Genomic DNA, 17,683 nt, shown 5'->3' with positions numbered 1-17,683 from the left:
CAAGAAGCAGTCAGGGAACTTCCCCTACGGCCTTGAGTCTCCTGGAGCAGATTGAGCACGAGCCTTCTGAAAGGGTTACACTGAGGCTGGTTGTGCGATGAGTTTCAGAACAATGCAAAATGAACTCTACGCCAAACTGTATGAGAAAGGCTGTAATCTAGAATTCCCCGAAGAGACCCAACTGGAGAAAATGAGACCACCGACCACTGTGCTTTGAGGCTGTGAGTAAAGTAGGAGCTTTTTCTCACATTCATAGCAAACAGACCGGTCTCATAGTCATTCTGTTTACCAAACATTTTGACAGCCATACAGCATTGACAAACACCGCGATGCCTTTATCACACAGGACAGTGACTCAGCTAAGGCGTGTGCTGGAGTGAGAGGGACTGGCCCCACATGAGGCAGATGACGTCTGTTAGTTGAGAGTCTCTGTGGTATAGACTCTGTGGTGGTGGGGTTCAGGGACACTGGTCATATTATATGTGACTCAGTGTTGATCTGTTACTTTGAAGTCTCGGCTTTCCCTTCTGGCTCTGAGAGCCCAGTGGCAATGGTGTGCTCACCTTCCTGCCTCTCTCTCGTCTGCCGTCTTCCCCATCCACGTGGTTACCTCTGCCTCTATCCTGCCACCACCCACTCTGGTATCAAGATCACACCCCCTCTCTTCTTGCTTGCCAGGGCCTCAGATTTCTCTTCCACTCTATTTTCTATGGTCGAGGCTCCGACATGTAAATAAACGGTCCCTCTTTGACCACAGCTGTCATTAATATCTTTATTATTGTTTGCATTTGTCACATGCCTAGCAATCGTTTTCTCTCTCAGCCTCTGAGGACGCCTTCCTTCAATACACTACCATGAGGCCTGACAAGGCCTGAGGCCACGAGGCCATTGCTGTCCAAGACAGACCCCACTGCCCACCCAGCATTGCAGGCCCCTTCCGGGTGAGGTGATTGGGATCAAACATAACCCCAGTGCTTGTGGCACCTCCTTGAAGGATTTCCCCACTCCTGGAAAGCCAGTCACATGTTTCCTTCAGTGAGGTAGGCAGGACTGCTTTTATGAAATTGCTGGGTCACTGTAAATACCGGCCAATTTACCATAGACTGTGGCACTGACTAGTTAAAGTGAAGAATCTTTTGTAAAGCAAATAATGGCCCCTCTAACTTTCTATTTTAAGACTTCTAATCCAAGCAAACATCTCCAGACTTTAGACAAATTCACTTTCTACTCAGTGATCCAAACTTTTATAAAGGATTCCTTTTCTGATTCTGAGAATCAGAAAAGGGGGACAGTGTTACCCTCCACTGAAGGGCAGGCTGCACACCCTTGAGTGGAGCTGCACCCACGTCAGATTTCAAACAGCAGACCTGGAAGGTACAGTATTAAGCAGAACAGTGCTGAGCAGTGCCAAGGGGCAGAAGAGCTGACCTACCCAGATCGGGCCACTTCTGGGAGCAGTGTAAGCTCTTGGGCCCTGACAGTGGTGCTTGTCTCTGCACAGGCCTCTGTTCCTTCCTTGCAGGCCCCTCTGGGTAGGCCAAGCATGATCATTAGCAAGGAGTTGGCCCACGTGTCTGCACATACCTGCTTATTTATTTAGCTAATGAATCCTAGTGCATGGTTTGAGTGTGAAGCGGTTCCTTCCGCTATCACGATTTTTTTTTTTTCTGGAGAATGTGAACTGCCTCTAATCTATATGATTTTGTTCCTCTCCTGTGCCTGACCTGCCAGGACAGCCGGGGTGGCTCTGTTCTGTTAATAGCCCAGTGCATTAGGTCAGAAAGGAGAAATTCATCCTTGAATGAGAGCAGGACCCCGGCAATGGATCCTCTTTGTCCCCATCACCATGGTTCAAGGTCCATTGGTGAAAGCCTCACTCACAGACCAGGCTGCAGAATTTCAGCTCTGTGCTTTTGCAGAGCTTGGAGCCAAAGCAAACGACATTCATGATAAGGAGAAAGCCGAGGGATGTGTCACATCAGAGTTGTGCCTGCTTTTCTAAAACTTCTTTGAGCATATTCTGAAGGGACATGGGGAGGGGCCCTCTCAGGTATGTCAGTGCGCGGGTCCACCGAAGGCCCAGAGGAGGACGTGGACCCCAATTCTCACAGGCTTCCTGCCCGCTCCCCTCCCCCACTAAGCAAGATAAGAACTCCTGGAGACCACACTGGACCAACCGTCCACAGGCCCTCATTCACAAGCGTGGGGTAGTGGGAGGTGACGAAACTACTTGTGGATTTCACCCCCGAGCTGTCATGGGGGGGCATCAGCAGAGTGGCCATGCGTGGAGGAGTCCAGGAGAACCCCTTTGACCCCAATGTTAGGACCCCAGGGGAGGGGGAGGAGCTCAGCGGGCCCCTGACCGGCCTGGGCCTGACGCCCACTTGGCAGGAGCCGCCCCTCCTGGGTGACTGCTGGCAAACCCCCTCCGTGTTTATTAGAAAAACCCAGAAGTGGGGGGGGGGGCGCCTCCCTGTGTGATGGCCACACTCTTTCTACACCCCCCCATTGACCCGGGGCCTCTAAGGTCACAGAAATCCAAGTGGAAAGAGATCAGGGTTGTCAATGAAGGAGACCTAGGAGCCCGCGCCACTGGGGGGGGGGGGGGGGTCCGCGAAGACAGCCGCTGTAGGTTCAGGAGGCAGAAGTGTAGGTCCTCCCTGCATAACACCCCACCGCTCCCCAAAGGCCCCTCTCCTCCCAAAACATACCCGAAACTCAGCTTCAATGGGGCCTAGGCGTCCAGTGGCGCCCCGGGGACGGGGGCGCCCACGTGTGGACACCCCCCGAGCACGCTCGCCGGGTGCCGTTTGTCACGCCCAGCGGCCCGGGTCTGGCGCTGGGGGCGGGGCGAGCGGGGGGAGGGGGCAGGAAATGCCGTTAATTGGGGAAATGCACAGGGATCGCGGCCTTTGATGTGCGCCTGGGGCTGCACAGCCCCGAAGCGCCAGCGAGCCCGCTGGCGTGCGCCCCTCTCCGCCCGCTCTCCTGGGAGCGCAGCCGCCGAGCGACAAGGACGCTTGACATTGATTTCCAACGAGCAGAAGGCCGTGGGTCTCATTTTGTGTCCAGCATCAGGCAGCTCTCGAGGAGCCCTTTTCGTTTCTCCCAGACCGCTGGCCCTCCCAGCTCCTCATTCCCGGGGCGGAGGGGGGGCGTTGGGGGGGGACGGAGGGAAGGGGGGCACGGGCGAGCTTCGCGGAGGTGGGCACGCTGCCCGCGTGTTCTCACAAGGAGCGGCCGCCTGGTCTCGGCCTAATATATGTACACATATAAATACAGTGCTCGTCCAAATGACATTCCGCTCGCTCTGCCTCCCCCAGCCGCCTTTTTCTTTTCATCATCAGCAAATAAAGATTAGCCGGGAAGATTATAGAAAGCGTTTTCAGGCTGGGGCTGATCTTTATTCCAGACGCTTTGTGATGATATTGATGATGATGATGGTCAAGCGGACAGTTTGATTTTTGTGTTTGGAGCTAGTTATAAAGAATCAATATTATATCAAGGGGTAACTTTCGTGATAAAGGACTTTAACCACTCCGGCTATTCATCATAAGTCTGTAGCAAGCAGATAGGTCAAAAGAAATTATATTGCACTAAAGAGTGAGTCTTCTTATCTCTGCCATACCAGGGGAATTGGGACAAGCCGATCGATACAGTAGCTGCTGTATACTTCTTGCAATTATCAATAGCTGATTTCGCCTTTTGAGGCCTGCATCTAATAATGCAAGCTAATAATAATCGTTTGGGCCTCCCTATAGGCGAGGGAGTCAAAGTTTTAGCTGGCTAGCATTATTCATATAACCAAACATGCAAAGTGCCCCTCCCCGGGCTGCATGTAGCCCAGATACACACTTGACCAGTCACAGAGAAGCATGATACTTTAGCATCGTTTGCACCCCTAAGTGTGAAGACGGATGGTTATGTGCTGATGTCTCTCTGCGAGACATTAAAGCCACAAAATGTCTGCCTGTGATTGCCCACACGTGCAGTTGTGAGCCATCCTGTGATGTACACGCAGGAAGGCTTCCCACACACAGGTCCAGATGGATTTATCCTGCCCACTTAGCTCCTATGGATGAACATTTTTAGACATATTTATTTTAATAGGTTTGACAGCAGGAGTGGTGTGGGCAGGGCAGTTAGCTCTGTATTGGTGTACTTAAGGAGAGCATTTTATTTTTATGGGGAAAGTTACCTCAAGTGAGTAAATAAGATGCTTGGAAAAGGCATTTTCAATACAACATAAATATAATTGTTGCCTACATGTTTTCTAGAGCCCCCACCCCACCCCACCCAGCATAATAGAAAAGCAACATCTTTATAATTGGCACTTGACATGCTGTTTGGTCTGGGCTGTAGTACACCAAGCAGATTCGCTGTTGATGGAAACATTTATCATTGTGATCGCTCCAGAGTGGCAGGTGGTGTTATCAATTACCTCTTCTTACCAATAATAATATTAGTATGGTAATATCTTTGCTCAAGTAAGAACCAATTAATGGTCACTTGTCACAGCATTAAAGACACAAAATCATGCTGGTTGTAACCGTAAGGACCTAAAACAGAAGTTGGGGGGTCAGGGGAGGAAACAGGGAGAGGGGAGAGGCCAGTGAGAAGAAAGGAACTTTGATTTGGGGGGAATAAAAGAATGAAAGAAAACAGAAAATAAAGCTCTAATATTTGAATACTCTTTTTGTGTTAAGTGGCTGTGGAAAGAGGCACATTGTAAATAAAGTCAAATGCACCTGATGTAAAACTGTCTTTTGTGGATGGAGAGGCGGGAAGTGTCAGTAAACTGGGAGGTTAAAACACAACCAACTCTTCAACCTCCCATTGTCAGATCAATCTTGCAGATAGGCTGTTTTATCTGAATAAATGATACAAATTCAATCAAACACCTAATTATATGTTCCACTAATGTAAAATATACAGTATTAATTTGTAAATAATATTATTAAGCAGAGAAAATAATAACGTGTCGCCTCTTAAGATGAAAACATTGCAAGAGGAAAGACAATTAACAAATTAGATTTAATTATAGGGAAGAAAAGCAACTTTTGTTTTTGCAATAGTGTTTAGGTATACAATATTGTAATCGACAGCGGTCATGTGATGGCGAGTATGTGTGTGCCGCGTGCAGTGAGTCGTGTCCGCGTCTGAAGCACCGTGTGCCTTTGATCTGGGTGCGGCTGGAGGACACATCCTGTCCTCATCTGTGAACATATTCTGCGGACACGTTTTCACCTCGCGTAAATCTGTTGTAGCGGCTCAAGCTTCAGACGCATATGCTTTCATTAAAACTTACTGCACTGAATAAAAACAAAGAAAAGTTTCAGAGCTGGGTGAAGGGGGGCCAGAAAGGGAGAACAGGTGAGTCAGGAGGTAACGCGCCTTCTGTTTTTGACCTTTACTTTTGTGTGTGTGTGTGTGTGTGTGTGTGTGTGTGTGTTAATGTTGTTCACCCAAGTGAATTTAAAAAGGGTGAGCCACACATGTACTGGTCTGCACCATTTTAGCAGCGGCAGGGAATTTCTGCAAAGTTCCGGTATCACAACTTCCCTGACTCTTTCATCCACGTCTTCGCTCGATTTTCTCAACGAAATCCCAGCACAGCAATCCCAGCACAGCGTGTGCGGAGGGTGACGTGAAGCCTGCATTTTTCACCCACGGCTCCACCCGCGCACCCTGCTAGGGGGCCTCACCCCACGCCAGGCAGGCCGGACCCGCGAACCCCGCGTCCGGCATCCTTGCCCGCTCACTTCGTCAGAGCCACTGTGTCCAGTACGGCGGGCGCGGAGCAAGCCTGCAGCATCTTCCCACTTGCAAAGCACATGACGACTTGCGCGACACCTCTGCAATCTGAAGGCTTGCTTTTTCCAGGGATAGGGTCTCAGGTTCGCCCTCATTGGAGGGGCTTAAACGACCCTCCCGACGACCACACCTCGTGGAAAATGCAAAGCAAGTGGACAAAATTAAACATCTGCGTTTGCAAGTCCCAGAAAACCTTGGGAAAGCCACGCCAGTGTATTGCAGTGCGGGGGGTTGGGAGAGGGAGGGAGGAATGGCCTTAGGAACAAAAAAGGTGGGGATCCACTCGAGCGAAGTGGCCCGAAGAGGAGGAGCCAGGTCCCTGGGGGCCAGGAGGCTGCGGGGAGCCAGTCTCGGGCATCCTTTGAAAGCTTCTGACGCCGCGAGGGCTACAGCTGCTTCTTCTCCCCCAAAGTGTCGAGTTTTTAAAAAGAAGGAAAAAAGAGAATTAACCACGTCACAAAGAGCAGCGCACCTTTAACCAGGGGCCGACCCACCGGTGATCATTTTGCGTTGCTGCTCTTGGAGAAAGTAGTCACCGACATCTGCCTTTCTGCTGCGGCTCCGTAAACTTCTGTCGGTCCCGTAAATTATGCAAAAAACTTCCGCTCTCTACAACCACCCCCGCCTCGCTTCTCTTGGCCCTCTCTTCCCAGAGAAGTTCTGGGACCCGCTCGCCCCGAAGCGTCGGCTACAAACTTTTCACTGCAGAGCCTCTGCAGTTGAGGCGAGGGCGTCTTCAAAACGCGTGCTGTATTTGCGAAAGTTCACAACGTAATGGCGAAATGAGGATATTTCCCCCACAGTTTAGCCGTAAAAGCGCAGTCTGTGCTGGTGTGTGGGGGACAACTCTAGATTTCCAGCATCTCGTAGTGGTCATATTTTCTTTTAAAAACAAAATCACCTAATTCATTACGCCCGTCACCAAAAAGCAAATCAAAACCAACCTTAAGAGATTTTTTTTTTCCAAAAGTGGCGATGAGAGCTGTTTGGAGACGATTCCTCCCAGTGCGCTCCCTTCCTCGGTATGATTTTCCTGCGCTTTTCCTGGAGCCTAAAGCTGTTGCTCTGTGAAACTTACAATTAGAGGCGAGCGGGAGAACGCAGGCTAGGAAGCGGGAAGATTCTAGAATGGAAAAGCCTGCAGTAAGCCAGGCGAGCGGCGCAGGATCGGGGTCCTCCTGGGGGGCGGGTGTCCCCCAGCCAAACAGAACCCCACCCCCAGCCACGCAGGGAGCTCCCAGCCCTCCCGCGATGGTGTCTCCCTGGTCACCGCCCGTTTACCCCCCAGCGCTTGACACTGGCGCAAGCGCCGGGAGGCCATCTGTGCCAAACCTTTGTACAAGACAGGGCCACTTTTGAAGACAAAAATAAGAAATTTAGTAAATTAAAAAGACATACTGGGGCGAGGGACGCGGGTGCGGTGGTGACGAGGCCTGGGGCACATCCTGGCGGCGGCTCGGTGATGGAGGACCCGCGCGGGAGTGGGTGAGGGCGCGTGTGCACGGGTGGGGGTGCGCGCGCGAGTGCGAGGGCGCGTGCGTGTGACCGCCGGCAAAAAGTGGGTGCGTGTGCGGGGAGCGCGCTGCGACCGCCGCCCGAGGCTTCTGTGCCGGTGCAGGCGTGCGCGACCCCCTCACGTGCCCCCCCCAAAGTCAGCCCCTCCCCCCAAGCCCTAGAACACGGTGGGCAGCGCGCGGGACTTTCGTGGACTTGGAACTTTCAGTCGCGCGGCCTCGGGGCACCCCACGCCCCTTCCCACTCCGCAGGTGCCCCGGCACTGCACCCGTCGGGAAAGGGAAGTGGGGGGAGGGACCCCGGGACCCCGCCATCCCCTCCCTTTCCCTGGATTTAAGGAGCCGCTGGCGGCGGAGAGGCCCGGCGAACGATCGAGGGGGCCAAGGCGGCCCCGGTGCTGGCGGCAGGCGGGGCGGGCGCTCCGGAGTCGGAGGGACCCGAGAGGAGGGGGAGCGGGGGGAAGCAGAGGGGAGGGGGACGGAGGGGAGCGGAGGGGAGGAGCCGCGCGGCCCGCGCCGCTTCCGAACCGGAAAGTTGGTCTTGCCGAAGTCCCGCCACCCCGGCGTGCGCGCTCCGCTCCGCTCCGGCCGCGAGCCTCCGAGCCGGGCCGGCCGCCGGGGGAGCCCACGGAAGGGAAACGAGCCCGGAGCGAAGGTCGAAAGAGAAGGGGCACCTGAGCCCGAGCGAGGCCAGCGCGCCCAGCGGCGCCGCGATCCTTCGCGGAGGAGCGAAGGCGGCCGGGCGGCCCTCCGCGCCCCGGAGCGCAAGAGGCGCGGCGCCCGGGCGGCCGGGGAGACAAAGGCGCCGGCCGGAGCCCTGCCCGCGGCCGCTCGCTCCGGGAGGGGCGGCCGGGCGGCGGGGGGGCGCGGCGCAGACACTCTATAAAGGGGCGAGCCCGGCGCGCCGGCGGAGACGGCGCCTCGCGGACGCCGCCAAAGTTTGCTGCCTGCGCCCTGGGCCCGCTCCCGGCCGCCGCGCCGCACCTAGGCGCCGGGGAGCGCGGAGTCCGCGATGTGAGGCGGCGCCGGGCCGCGCGCGCCCAGGTCCCCGGGCGCCGGCCGCCTGCTCGCCCCGCGCGGCCGCTAATTGCGAGCGCGGCCTCATTTGCATAGGCCGCCGGAGTCCGCTGGAGGCCGGCCAATCGGCGCGGCCGTCCGCTAATGGCTGCGCATTATTCACCAGCCTAATTGCTCAGCCCCATGCGCGCCCCGCGCCGTCCCCGCCGGCCGCCCCGCTGATGCCGCTGCCCCGCGCCGGGCCCGCGCGCTGCTAGCAGCATGTCTCGGCGCAAGCAGGCCAAGCCCCAGCACCTCAAGTCGGACGAGGAGCTGCCGCCGCCGGACGGGGCTCCCGAACACGGTGAGGGGCCGCGGGGCGGCGGGGAAAGTTCCTGGCTCGGGCGAGCCAGTGTCCGCTGCGCGGCGCCGGCCCGGGCAGGCGGGCCGCGAGGACCCGGTCCTCCGCCGGAGCGCGCGGCGCGGGGAGTTGCGGGCGAAGTAAACTTGGCTCCGCTGCCCCGAGTTGGGGAGCTGCGCGCGAAGGCGCCGCGGCTTGGGGGTGGTTGGGAGCCCGCACTGCCCGGCGGAGCCGGTGCGGGGCTGGGCGGGGGCGGGAGGGGTCCGCGCCTCCTCTTCCGCGCCGTCCCCCGGGCTCCCTGCGTCCGGACCTGGGGCTGGCCTCAGCGACCGCGGCGGCGGCCGCCGGGCGGGCGCAGCGGCGGGGAAGCGTCCGAGGCTCACCTACCGCTGGACGCGGACCGCGCAGCTTTGTTCGGCGCCGGGCGCCCGGAGCGGTGCGCGCTCGGAGCGGGGCCGCCTCCCGGACCCGGGCCTGCCCCCACCCCGACGACCCGCGGCCGCCTCATCCACCCCGAGGCCGTGGAGCCGCGAGGTCCCCGGCGCGCTGACAAACCATTGATCCGGTTCCGGAGCGAGGAGGCAGTGTCGCCTGGCCTTGCCTAATGGCCGCCTGGGGACTTAACCCGGGGTGAGCTCCGCCGCGGCGCTGGGGGGTGGTCCTTGCACGCGGCGGACCCCAGCACGTCCTCTAGGCTCTAAGTTTGCTCGGCCTGTTCCTGTGTTTCGGTGGCGCCGCAGGCATCCCTCCGGCCAGCGGGCCGCAGGGACTGCTCCTCGTCCCCAAGTGAAGGTAGGAGCGGGGCAAGCGAGAGCTCGGCACCCGCGGACCGGCCTCCTCCCGGGAAGATCAGGGCCCGAGTGCGCGCGCGGTGCAGCGGGGCCCGCGGTGTCCCCAGGATGAGACACCGGGACGCAGCTGCACCGCAGCGTGGACAGTAGTTCTTCCTTTAAAAAAACACGCCGGCCAACTTTTGGATTAACCGATTATAAGTTGTGTGGAGGCAGATACGCATCTTTTTACCATGAGTTAGTTGGACTGTGTGCAAAAAACCACAGGCACGGAAGAGTTTATCTCGCGGTGTTGTGAAGTTTGACAAAGCAGGTACCCTCCACGTCGCGAGGGAGAGGGGAAAATGCTTAGAACGCGGCCGGGAATTCATGAAAATAAAATGCGTGAACTCGGCCCGGCCTTTTTGTCGCTGTGGAGGTGAGGCAGTCGCGTCTGTGCAGCCCCGTCACCCAAGATTGGAACCGGAGATATGCTAAAAAGAAACGCTTGCATATGGTGGGTGGATTAGGGACAAAGAATCTTTTTGTCATGGAAATGGGTTTTTTGTTTTGTTTACTTCATCACAGAGAATCTCTCACACTTGGTTTGTTTTGTATTGCCCTCAATGACTACATGATCAAATGAATGGATTTATTTCTGCCGAATGAGAAAGACAGTCTTTCCTTCAAAAGAACTACATTGCATCCCAGTGAGGAATTTTAAAGCTTTATTATTGTGGCTCCTGAATAGCTTAAAATCGGCTTTCACAGCCGCCCCAAATGCAACAATGTAAATACTTCTCAGCTTTGTAGGGTCCTTATCAAAATGTGCAATGTCTCCTTTTATTAAAGCATATTTTAATTAATGGAGTAAAACCCCTGGTATTTAACAATTAACAAGTTGAGGCACAGCTATTCATTTTTAATTTCACTTCAGAAATGTGAGCTTGGTGAACTCAATAGTGTAAACACGTTAGGGTATGTAGCCTATATCTGAAAACCTAGGATGGAATAAATTATTTACAAATTCTCTTTTGAATTCCCCTTGTTGTTACTGAATTTATTTAGAGGAGAAACACTCAGGATTTCTCCCCACCATTGGATTAAAGTTTTTGCCAAGCCTGTGCTTTTCAGTCACTAGGAGTTGTGATGCAGACGTTGCTGCCACGGGCCCTGATCCGATTCTGCCAAAGGCCAACACCAGCCTGTCCGCGGCGAGCCTTCCTCCCACAGCCTCCTTGACTGTTTTAAGGGTAGTTTAGGCAAACTATTTAAAAATAGTTCTTTCTGATCTAATTATGCTGGAGCTGACTGTTCACCGAGCATAAAAGATGCTCTGTCCTCTCTGCTCACTCAAGGAATGCTTGTGTGTATGTTACTCTTCCATAGGTCCTCATTAGTAAAATAACTGAAACAGGTTTCTAAAGATAAATGGTTGTGAAAACTAAATTACTCCAACATGAATCAGATCATCTCAAAATTTTTACTTTGTTAAAGGCAGTGCAAATAAACAGACCACGCGTGAGTTACAAGTGAGCTAAGTCAGTTCACAGTGTTTTAGAAACGAAGTAAATAATTCCTTTGTATCACTTTGGGTGTGACATATTAATTAAAGCAGTAGAGGACTGCAGCAAAATTGAAGGCTATTGATAAAACAAGCATTATGTGCAAAAATTTTAGTATAATATGGGGGGCAAAGGTCCACAGCCACATTAATTTATAGTAAAAAGACTTTATTTCTTAAAAAAGAAGGACTTTTTTTAGGCTTTGGTTTTTAGGCAAGCAATGAAAAAAGATAGTTATCCAAAAATAGCTTGAGTGCTATCTGAAACTTATTGCAGGAGTGAAATATGATGATGTATATGGAATCAGAAGAAGTAACAATGATTTTTGTAGAGTTCCAAAGTTATCCTGTTGTAAAATTTAAGGATCACTGAGACTTACATTCCCAATAAGAATAATCTTTTTAAATTGCAAATTATTTAATTCCTGTCTCTGAAAATTTAGAAATCAATGTGTTGCAGCTTTAGGATTCAGCTAAATGTATGCCACCAACAGTGAAATCCTTTGAGCCAGCGGAGGAGTATTTTTGTTCTAAGAAAGAGTGATTAAAACTTGTAATGACAACAGCACTTACACTCCTACTAAGAACTTTAAAAGGTGTAATGTTGCTGTCCTTTATCATAGAAAATACAACTTAATAAAGACGTATTTTATTGTCGTTAGAAAGAAAATACGTGTTTAAGGAAGAACAAAAGGATATGATAATTTAAAACAATTTGCCATCGTGTATTTTGTTTGTTAGCACTAATTGCTTCAAAGTGTGTTTTTATTTTCAGTCACATGGCTATCTTAAAAAATCCTTTTAAATGTGGCGAGCATGTGATTTCAGAATTTACCAGTGGTATTCACAGGCTGTGTTTAAATTAAGGGAAGGCCACCAGCCCTGAGTGCAGAGATCTCTTCTCTTTTATCTGTATATGCATGGTTTGCCTCGAGTCCCCCACCCCCACCCCCCACACACGACACACATTTACAATTCAGCATTCGAGAAGGAAACAACACAGAAGCCGCTTTATAACACTCGTAGGCAGATTGTTTTCTCTGAGATGTGAAAGGTGAAAAGTAAGTAAGTAATGGGGAAAAGGAAAAGGAAGAATTGGCAAACATTTATTTTTAAAATAGCATAAAAAAAACTTTACCTATTTAAAAATGCATCACTTGGTGGTTAACAGAAAGCACGCCAGTGAGCTCCCACCTCACAGAGGAAGAGCTGATTATGTAACTGGGGATTTTTATGTACATTTTAAACTTCCACAACATAGGATGATGCAGTATTTTTAGATCTGTTCCGAGCCAGGAGAGGAAGAGGGTATGGACCAACAGCAGGAATTACTTAGCAAGCTGATTATTTTTGGTACACAAGATGATGGCAACAGCAGGCCAAAGCGGGTCAGATTTCATTTCCAACTGTAATCTCTCAGGCTTTACCGTTCGTCTCAAGGTAGCTCTCAGAACATTCTCTTTTGGGAGGAATGCAGCAGAGCCGAAACCACGGATTCCCTTCTGTGCACTGAACGTCAGTTGGAATTTAGCATTCTTAAATCTAAGTATTGGCACGGGCTTTTCTTCAAGTAAAATTAAAATCTCCTTAACTGCTAATGAGGTTATGCACTGTCTCTAATGCTGCAAAGTAGTTTCAAGAAGGATAATTTTTGAATACTGTTACAGCAGGAAGAAGCTCCGTTCTTTTGTCAGTTTTGTTTTCCTACATACTTCCTGGACTAACTACCAGAATAAGGCCAAAGTATCTTAGTGTCATGAAAATGAGGGCCAATTCTGCTACTGGGGGACAGGCTTTCAATTACAGCAGACGTTACATTGCTACACATTTCATATAAGACGTAAACAAAATCTATGTAAAAATCTAATGTTTTAATACTGCCCCAAATAAACATTTATATTAAAAAAATCCCTGGCCATAGGTTTTTCTCTTGTAATTTGAATACCTTTATGATTTCAAATGCAGTTAACTGTGTGATTTCCAAGCAATCAAATAAAGCAAGTCATGTTACAGAAAGTGTAAATATTAGTTGAAATAATAATATAACGTAATGGGCTCTATTTATGTCAGGCTGGAGGTGATTTCTTGGTACTTAAAGGAGAGCGTCCTCCAGACCGGCCCATTGTCCACCAAAGAGACCTGATGATCCCAGTGTGGTGTCTAAACCTTGTCCTCAGTGGGCCTGTCTTGTCCCATCGCCCGGCCCCACACTGGTTCTGCTTGACACCGAGGGTCCCTACCCACTCTGCGTCCCAATCGCCCACCGGCCAGCATGGACTCCGGCCTTGTGGCCTGAGGTGTGGGGAAGGTGGGGCTGCAGGGTGCTGGCGGCTTCCGACCGGCTCTCCCTGAAGGTGGGGCCGTCAGAAGTGCTTTGACAAGCCTTGCTGATTTAACCTTTGCCTGCTCTGCCCTGCCAGGGGTGGCCACTAGATGTCAAGCTCATAATGCAATTAGTGCATCTGTGCTGTTGACCTTGGCAAGCGGACAGCACTGTTCTGTGAAGTGTTAACACTGGATCTGAGTGTTAACTAGAGACCCGAGAGTTTGCTCCGTGCTGCTCCGCTTATCAGATGCCCATCTCATTCGGCACAAGTGTTTATAGTTCTCAGAGAAGGACCGAGAATGGGTTTCTTTTGTGTGGCTATTACATCTTGAACTGTTAATTAACCCTGCAGGTGCCGTGGCACTGGGTCTTAGTTTGTCCGCATGCCTGGGCTGTTTGGAGAGTGACCTCTGCAGCGCTGTGTGATAATTCCCTTGTATGACTGTATGTGTGTAGCCGCTGGCTTCAGTGGCCCAGGGCAGTGGCTTTTCCAGGATGGTTTTTTGCACGTGTGCAAACTCTGCACATAGAAATGGAACAGTGCTGTGAAGTGATGACAGAATGGAAGTGATTTAATAACCTAACCCCAAGTGCAAGCGTCTGCTGGTTATAGTCGATCTGAGTCTGGTTCCTGGACACAGTGTGTCCTTGCTGCTCAGGGCCATTTGGACCCAGGTGTTTGCTTGTCTGAGTGCTTTCGTTTATTTGTGTGTTTTTACGTGAGTGGATTTGAAAAATGGCTGGGGCTAGGGTGAGAGTGTAGGCATTTTTGAGTAGGCATGTCATGAACTAGCGCATTTCATGCCAAACCTGAGTTTAAACTGTCTGAATCTGAACCCAAAGTGACCTGCACAAACCTTGTTTTTACCCGTCATGGAATTTTTATTGAAATTCTTCTCGTCAGCTGACATATTTCAGGGTTGTGTGTTGTCGGCAGGCATAGATAGTGATGTATGAGTACCCATCATATGTGTGACTACAGCATCCGTCTCAGTGGAAGAACTATGTGCAAGCTTGAAGGGTAACAAACAGCTTATTACTCACTACGGCATCCAGGCAGACAGTCCCAACAAGCGGGAGTGTGTCTGCGCTCCCCTGTGTGGGTCCATAAAGGAAGCAGTGTGTGGTGCTTCACCACACAGATTAAAAACTGCAAATGTTTTCAACAGGAGACATTTGGTGGCTGTGCCACAGGTGGTCGTTACTTAACAAATTTGAGATGTGGGCCACCGAGTCGACGAAAGCTAGTGTGCGGTCAGCGCTGGCGTTCCACATAACAAGAGTGCCCTCCACTGTTCGGCGCCAGGCTCGCCCGCGTGGAGGTCTAAGAAAAAGGACAAAATTTTTCTATGGCGTCTGGAATTTCTTCTACATTGTTAAACACAGTGGGGGTCTCTATTTGTCTCCCCCTGTTTCACAGCTTGGGCTCAGTATGTGATAATTCATCTTTCTTTATGGGATTCAAAGCTATCATAAGGAGTTAAAAAGAATTAATTTGCAAGAAAATAAGTGTCTCCGAACAATTTAGGAAAACTTGAAAAATGCTTCCTAGATTTTTAAGGGATGGTGAAAGCAAAGGAGAAAGTAGGTTTTCTTTCCTAAAGACCCACGTGGCATTTTAGGTTACTAATTAAAGTGGAGAAGTTAACATCCCTTTTCCATGCTGAACAAGTTTGCTGCATCTTTCTTAATGTTGCGAAATTTAAAATATGTAGCGAAAGTGTAGCGGACTAGTACAGGTGAGCTTTTGAGGCTGAGAAACAAAATTATCAAATGCCTGTTTCCTACTTCTTTGTAATCGGGTAGCTTATTTACTAGGCTCTGTACTCTTTAAAAGAAAACAAAGGTTTTGCTAAGAACTGGAGTTTGAAATTTGTAAAGAAAGCTTTCTGTCTCCAATGTTCTTGTGTATATTGTAACAGCGCTTTTCAAAACTTGTGGCTTTGGAAAGATCATCATGGATAAACATTCTGCCACATTCTTTGGGAGATCATTATATACTTTTGCAGACAGTGAAAACATACTACATGTATATTATATAACAGACCAGGAATTAAAGCTGAGAGATGGTAAAACAGTTTCGGGGGTTCTTTGTTTTTTTTTTTTCTTTTGCGGGAAGTAGGGGAGGCTCCTTTCACACCGAGAGAGTTGATCCAAAGAATAGGACCATTTTTGTTAAACATTCTCAGCCTGTTTTATTAGTGAGAAGAAAAAACTCCATGTGTTTTTAAAACTGCCATTGAAACTATCCCTTTGTTAGGGACTTCCTCTGAAAGGCGTGGGGGGAGCCACTTTCCCCTCTTCTGAAGAACCGAGAACATAGGACCTCCTCACAAGTGTTTGATGAGTGAGAGTCAGGAACCTGAAAAATCTTAGGTCTGAGAAGCCAATGTGGGGATTGCTGCTGTCCTTACAGGTTCCTGACTGCGCTCAGGGGACAAGTTCAGCGTCAAGCCCGGTGCCCACTCGAGGCCATGGGCTGGCACGTGCTGACCTCACAGAGTAGTCCCTGCCCAGCCAGCTTCTTCCTGGCAGTGGTGGGAAGGGAGCCACTGGCCACGCCCTGCTCACCAGGAAGGGGAGCCCATGGGTGAAGTGGGGCCCTGGGTGGGTTGGCTGGCATTTTTGTCCACGTGTGCTGATATAACCCTCACACACTGCAAAGTCCTGCCTCATCCCTGGCCTGTTCACAGTTTGAAATCTCCTGGTCGTTGAATAGTCAGTATGCAAAAGATAAAATATCTTTGACACTAGTGATAAAGTTTACAAGGCTTGTTTTTCATTTCACCCCAAGAAAGAAAGAAAGAATTTCCAATTGCGCTGGAAATAAATGTCTCAGACTCGTTCTGTTGTACCGTTGTTTGTGGCTCATTGACATGCTTTTACCTCAAAGTACAAATTTTAAGCCATAATAACCAATCGAGGCAATGACTTCTATTCTTAGAACAGCACGGCCAGTCTAAAATGTAAATTAAATTAAAAGATGGTTGACTACTATGAGCCTGACATACTATTGGCTTAAAACAATGGCAGGAGTAAAGGGCCCAAGAAGTTACATGATAGAATTGTGAGCTGCATTCAGATTTTTTCCCACATGGGTTTTCTTGTTATAGAAAGCATCTTTAAAAATAACTAAACACAGCCAGATTAGCACATACACACTGTAACATGATCCATTTAATCATTGTAAGGAGCGGCGCCATCAAGCGGGTTCTCACACCTCCCTCTGCGTCTCGTCCTCTGAGTGCGTCAGCAGCCAGGCCGCCTCTGCCGTGTCCGTTCCGGGCTCGGCCCGGTGAGCAGGCTCTGACCAGGCAGCTCTGTGGCAGGCCTTCTTGTTGCTGTTTAATACACTCTAAAAAGATGCACCTGAATTTCAATTCTACAGTGAAATATTAGAGTTCGGTATTCGGATGCATTTTATTCCAGACCATCTGATGAAATGTGTGACATACTGGTTACACTCAGATTTTGAGAGTGGAACAGTCGTAGCAGGAACGTGGGAGATCACTGACGTGACCGTGTCAGTAAAGATTCCAGGCGCTGATTCAAGCGATGTGTCCAAAATGAGAAAGCTGCATCGGAGTGAAGAATTGTTCCCTTCACTCATTGTAGTTTTTAAAATATGTTTTAGTCAGAAAGCAAATTTATTATGAAACTTTGCTTATAAAATCCCACAGCTGTCTGTTCTGTTAGGTTCATTAACATAATGAACTGTTAACAGGTCCACATGGTCAGAATGCCATTTTTATACAATTTCCTCTCTTCAATTTTGTTTTCTTCAATTTTAAAAGAGTGTAAGTGGGAGGAGATTTTACTTTGACAAGAATATCTGCCATGTTTAGGTAACCATCAGTTATAACTGCATCACGCACAATGACTTACTGTTTAGTAGAAAGTTCTTCCATATTCTGTGCAGTTTCTACAGTTGAGAAACCATGTTCATTTTGCAAACCTGCCAGTGGGAGGAAGAGGGAATTACTTGTGGGAACACTTCCCAACTTCCATGAATGTGGAGGTGAACCCTGAAAGCACTTAACACGAAAAACCAGTGGAGATGGAAAAGTTTATCTTTAAAGTAAATAGGTTTGTTTGGGTTGCTGAAGGGCTGCAGGAGCACAGTGTGAAACAAGTCCTGCTTTTCTCCCACATGCCATGGTTTCCTGCAAAGAAAGTCTGAGCAATGTTCGTTGTAAAGATGTAAGTCATTTACAATGAAGTTAATTCTTCCAGCACTCAACACGCTAACAATTATCCAGAAATTAACCTAATTTTTAAGCTTTCCTTAGTGGATTGTCCCTAACACATATTCCATGTAAAGAAAAATATTCTTTAAAT

General features: G+C 50.0%; 1 protein-coding gene across 2 annotated transcripts in view; it reads left to right on the top strand.

Annotated features, from left to right (window-relative positions):
- The first annotated feature begins 8,234 nt into the window (after positions 1 to 8,234).
- The window catches only part of SALL3 (spalt like transcription factor 3), a 21,761-nt gene continuing 12,312 nt past the window's right edge, over positions 8,235 to 17,683 (top strand). The window contains exon 1 of one of the 2 annotated variants that reach the window (XM_074339813.1): positions 8,235 to 8,688. In XM_074339813.1, coding sequence (XP_074195914.1) covers positions 8,607 to 8,688 — 82 coding nt within the window. In that variant the 5' untranslated portion in view covers positions 8,235 to 8,606. The remainder of the gene's footprint in view (positions 8,689 to 17,683) is intronic. The other variant, XM_074339814.1, reaches the window with a different exon arrangement.

This window comes from Rhinolophus sinicus, linkage group LG09 (assembly GCF_036562045.2).
Source record: "Rhinolophus sinicus isolate RSC01 linkage group LG09, ASM3656204v1, whole genome shotgun sequence".
In the NCBI taxonomy this organism is placed as follows: domain Eukaryota; kingdom Metazoa; phylum Chordata; class Mammalia; order Chiroptera; family Rhinolophidae; genus Rhinolophus; species Rhinolophus sinicus.
The sequence above is the reverse complement of the archived record's forward strand: the minus strand, read 5'-3'. Positions and strand labels throughout refer to the sequence as shown.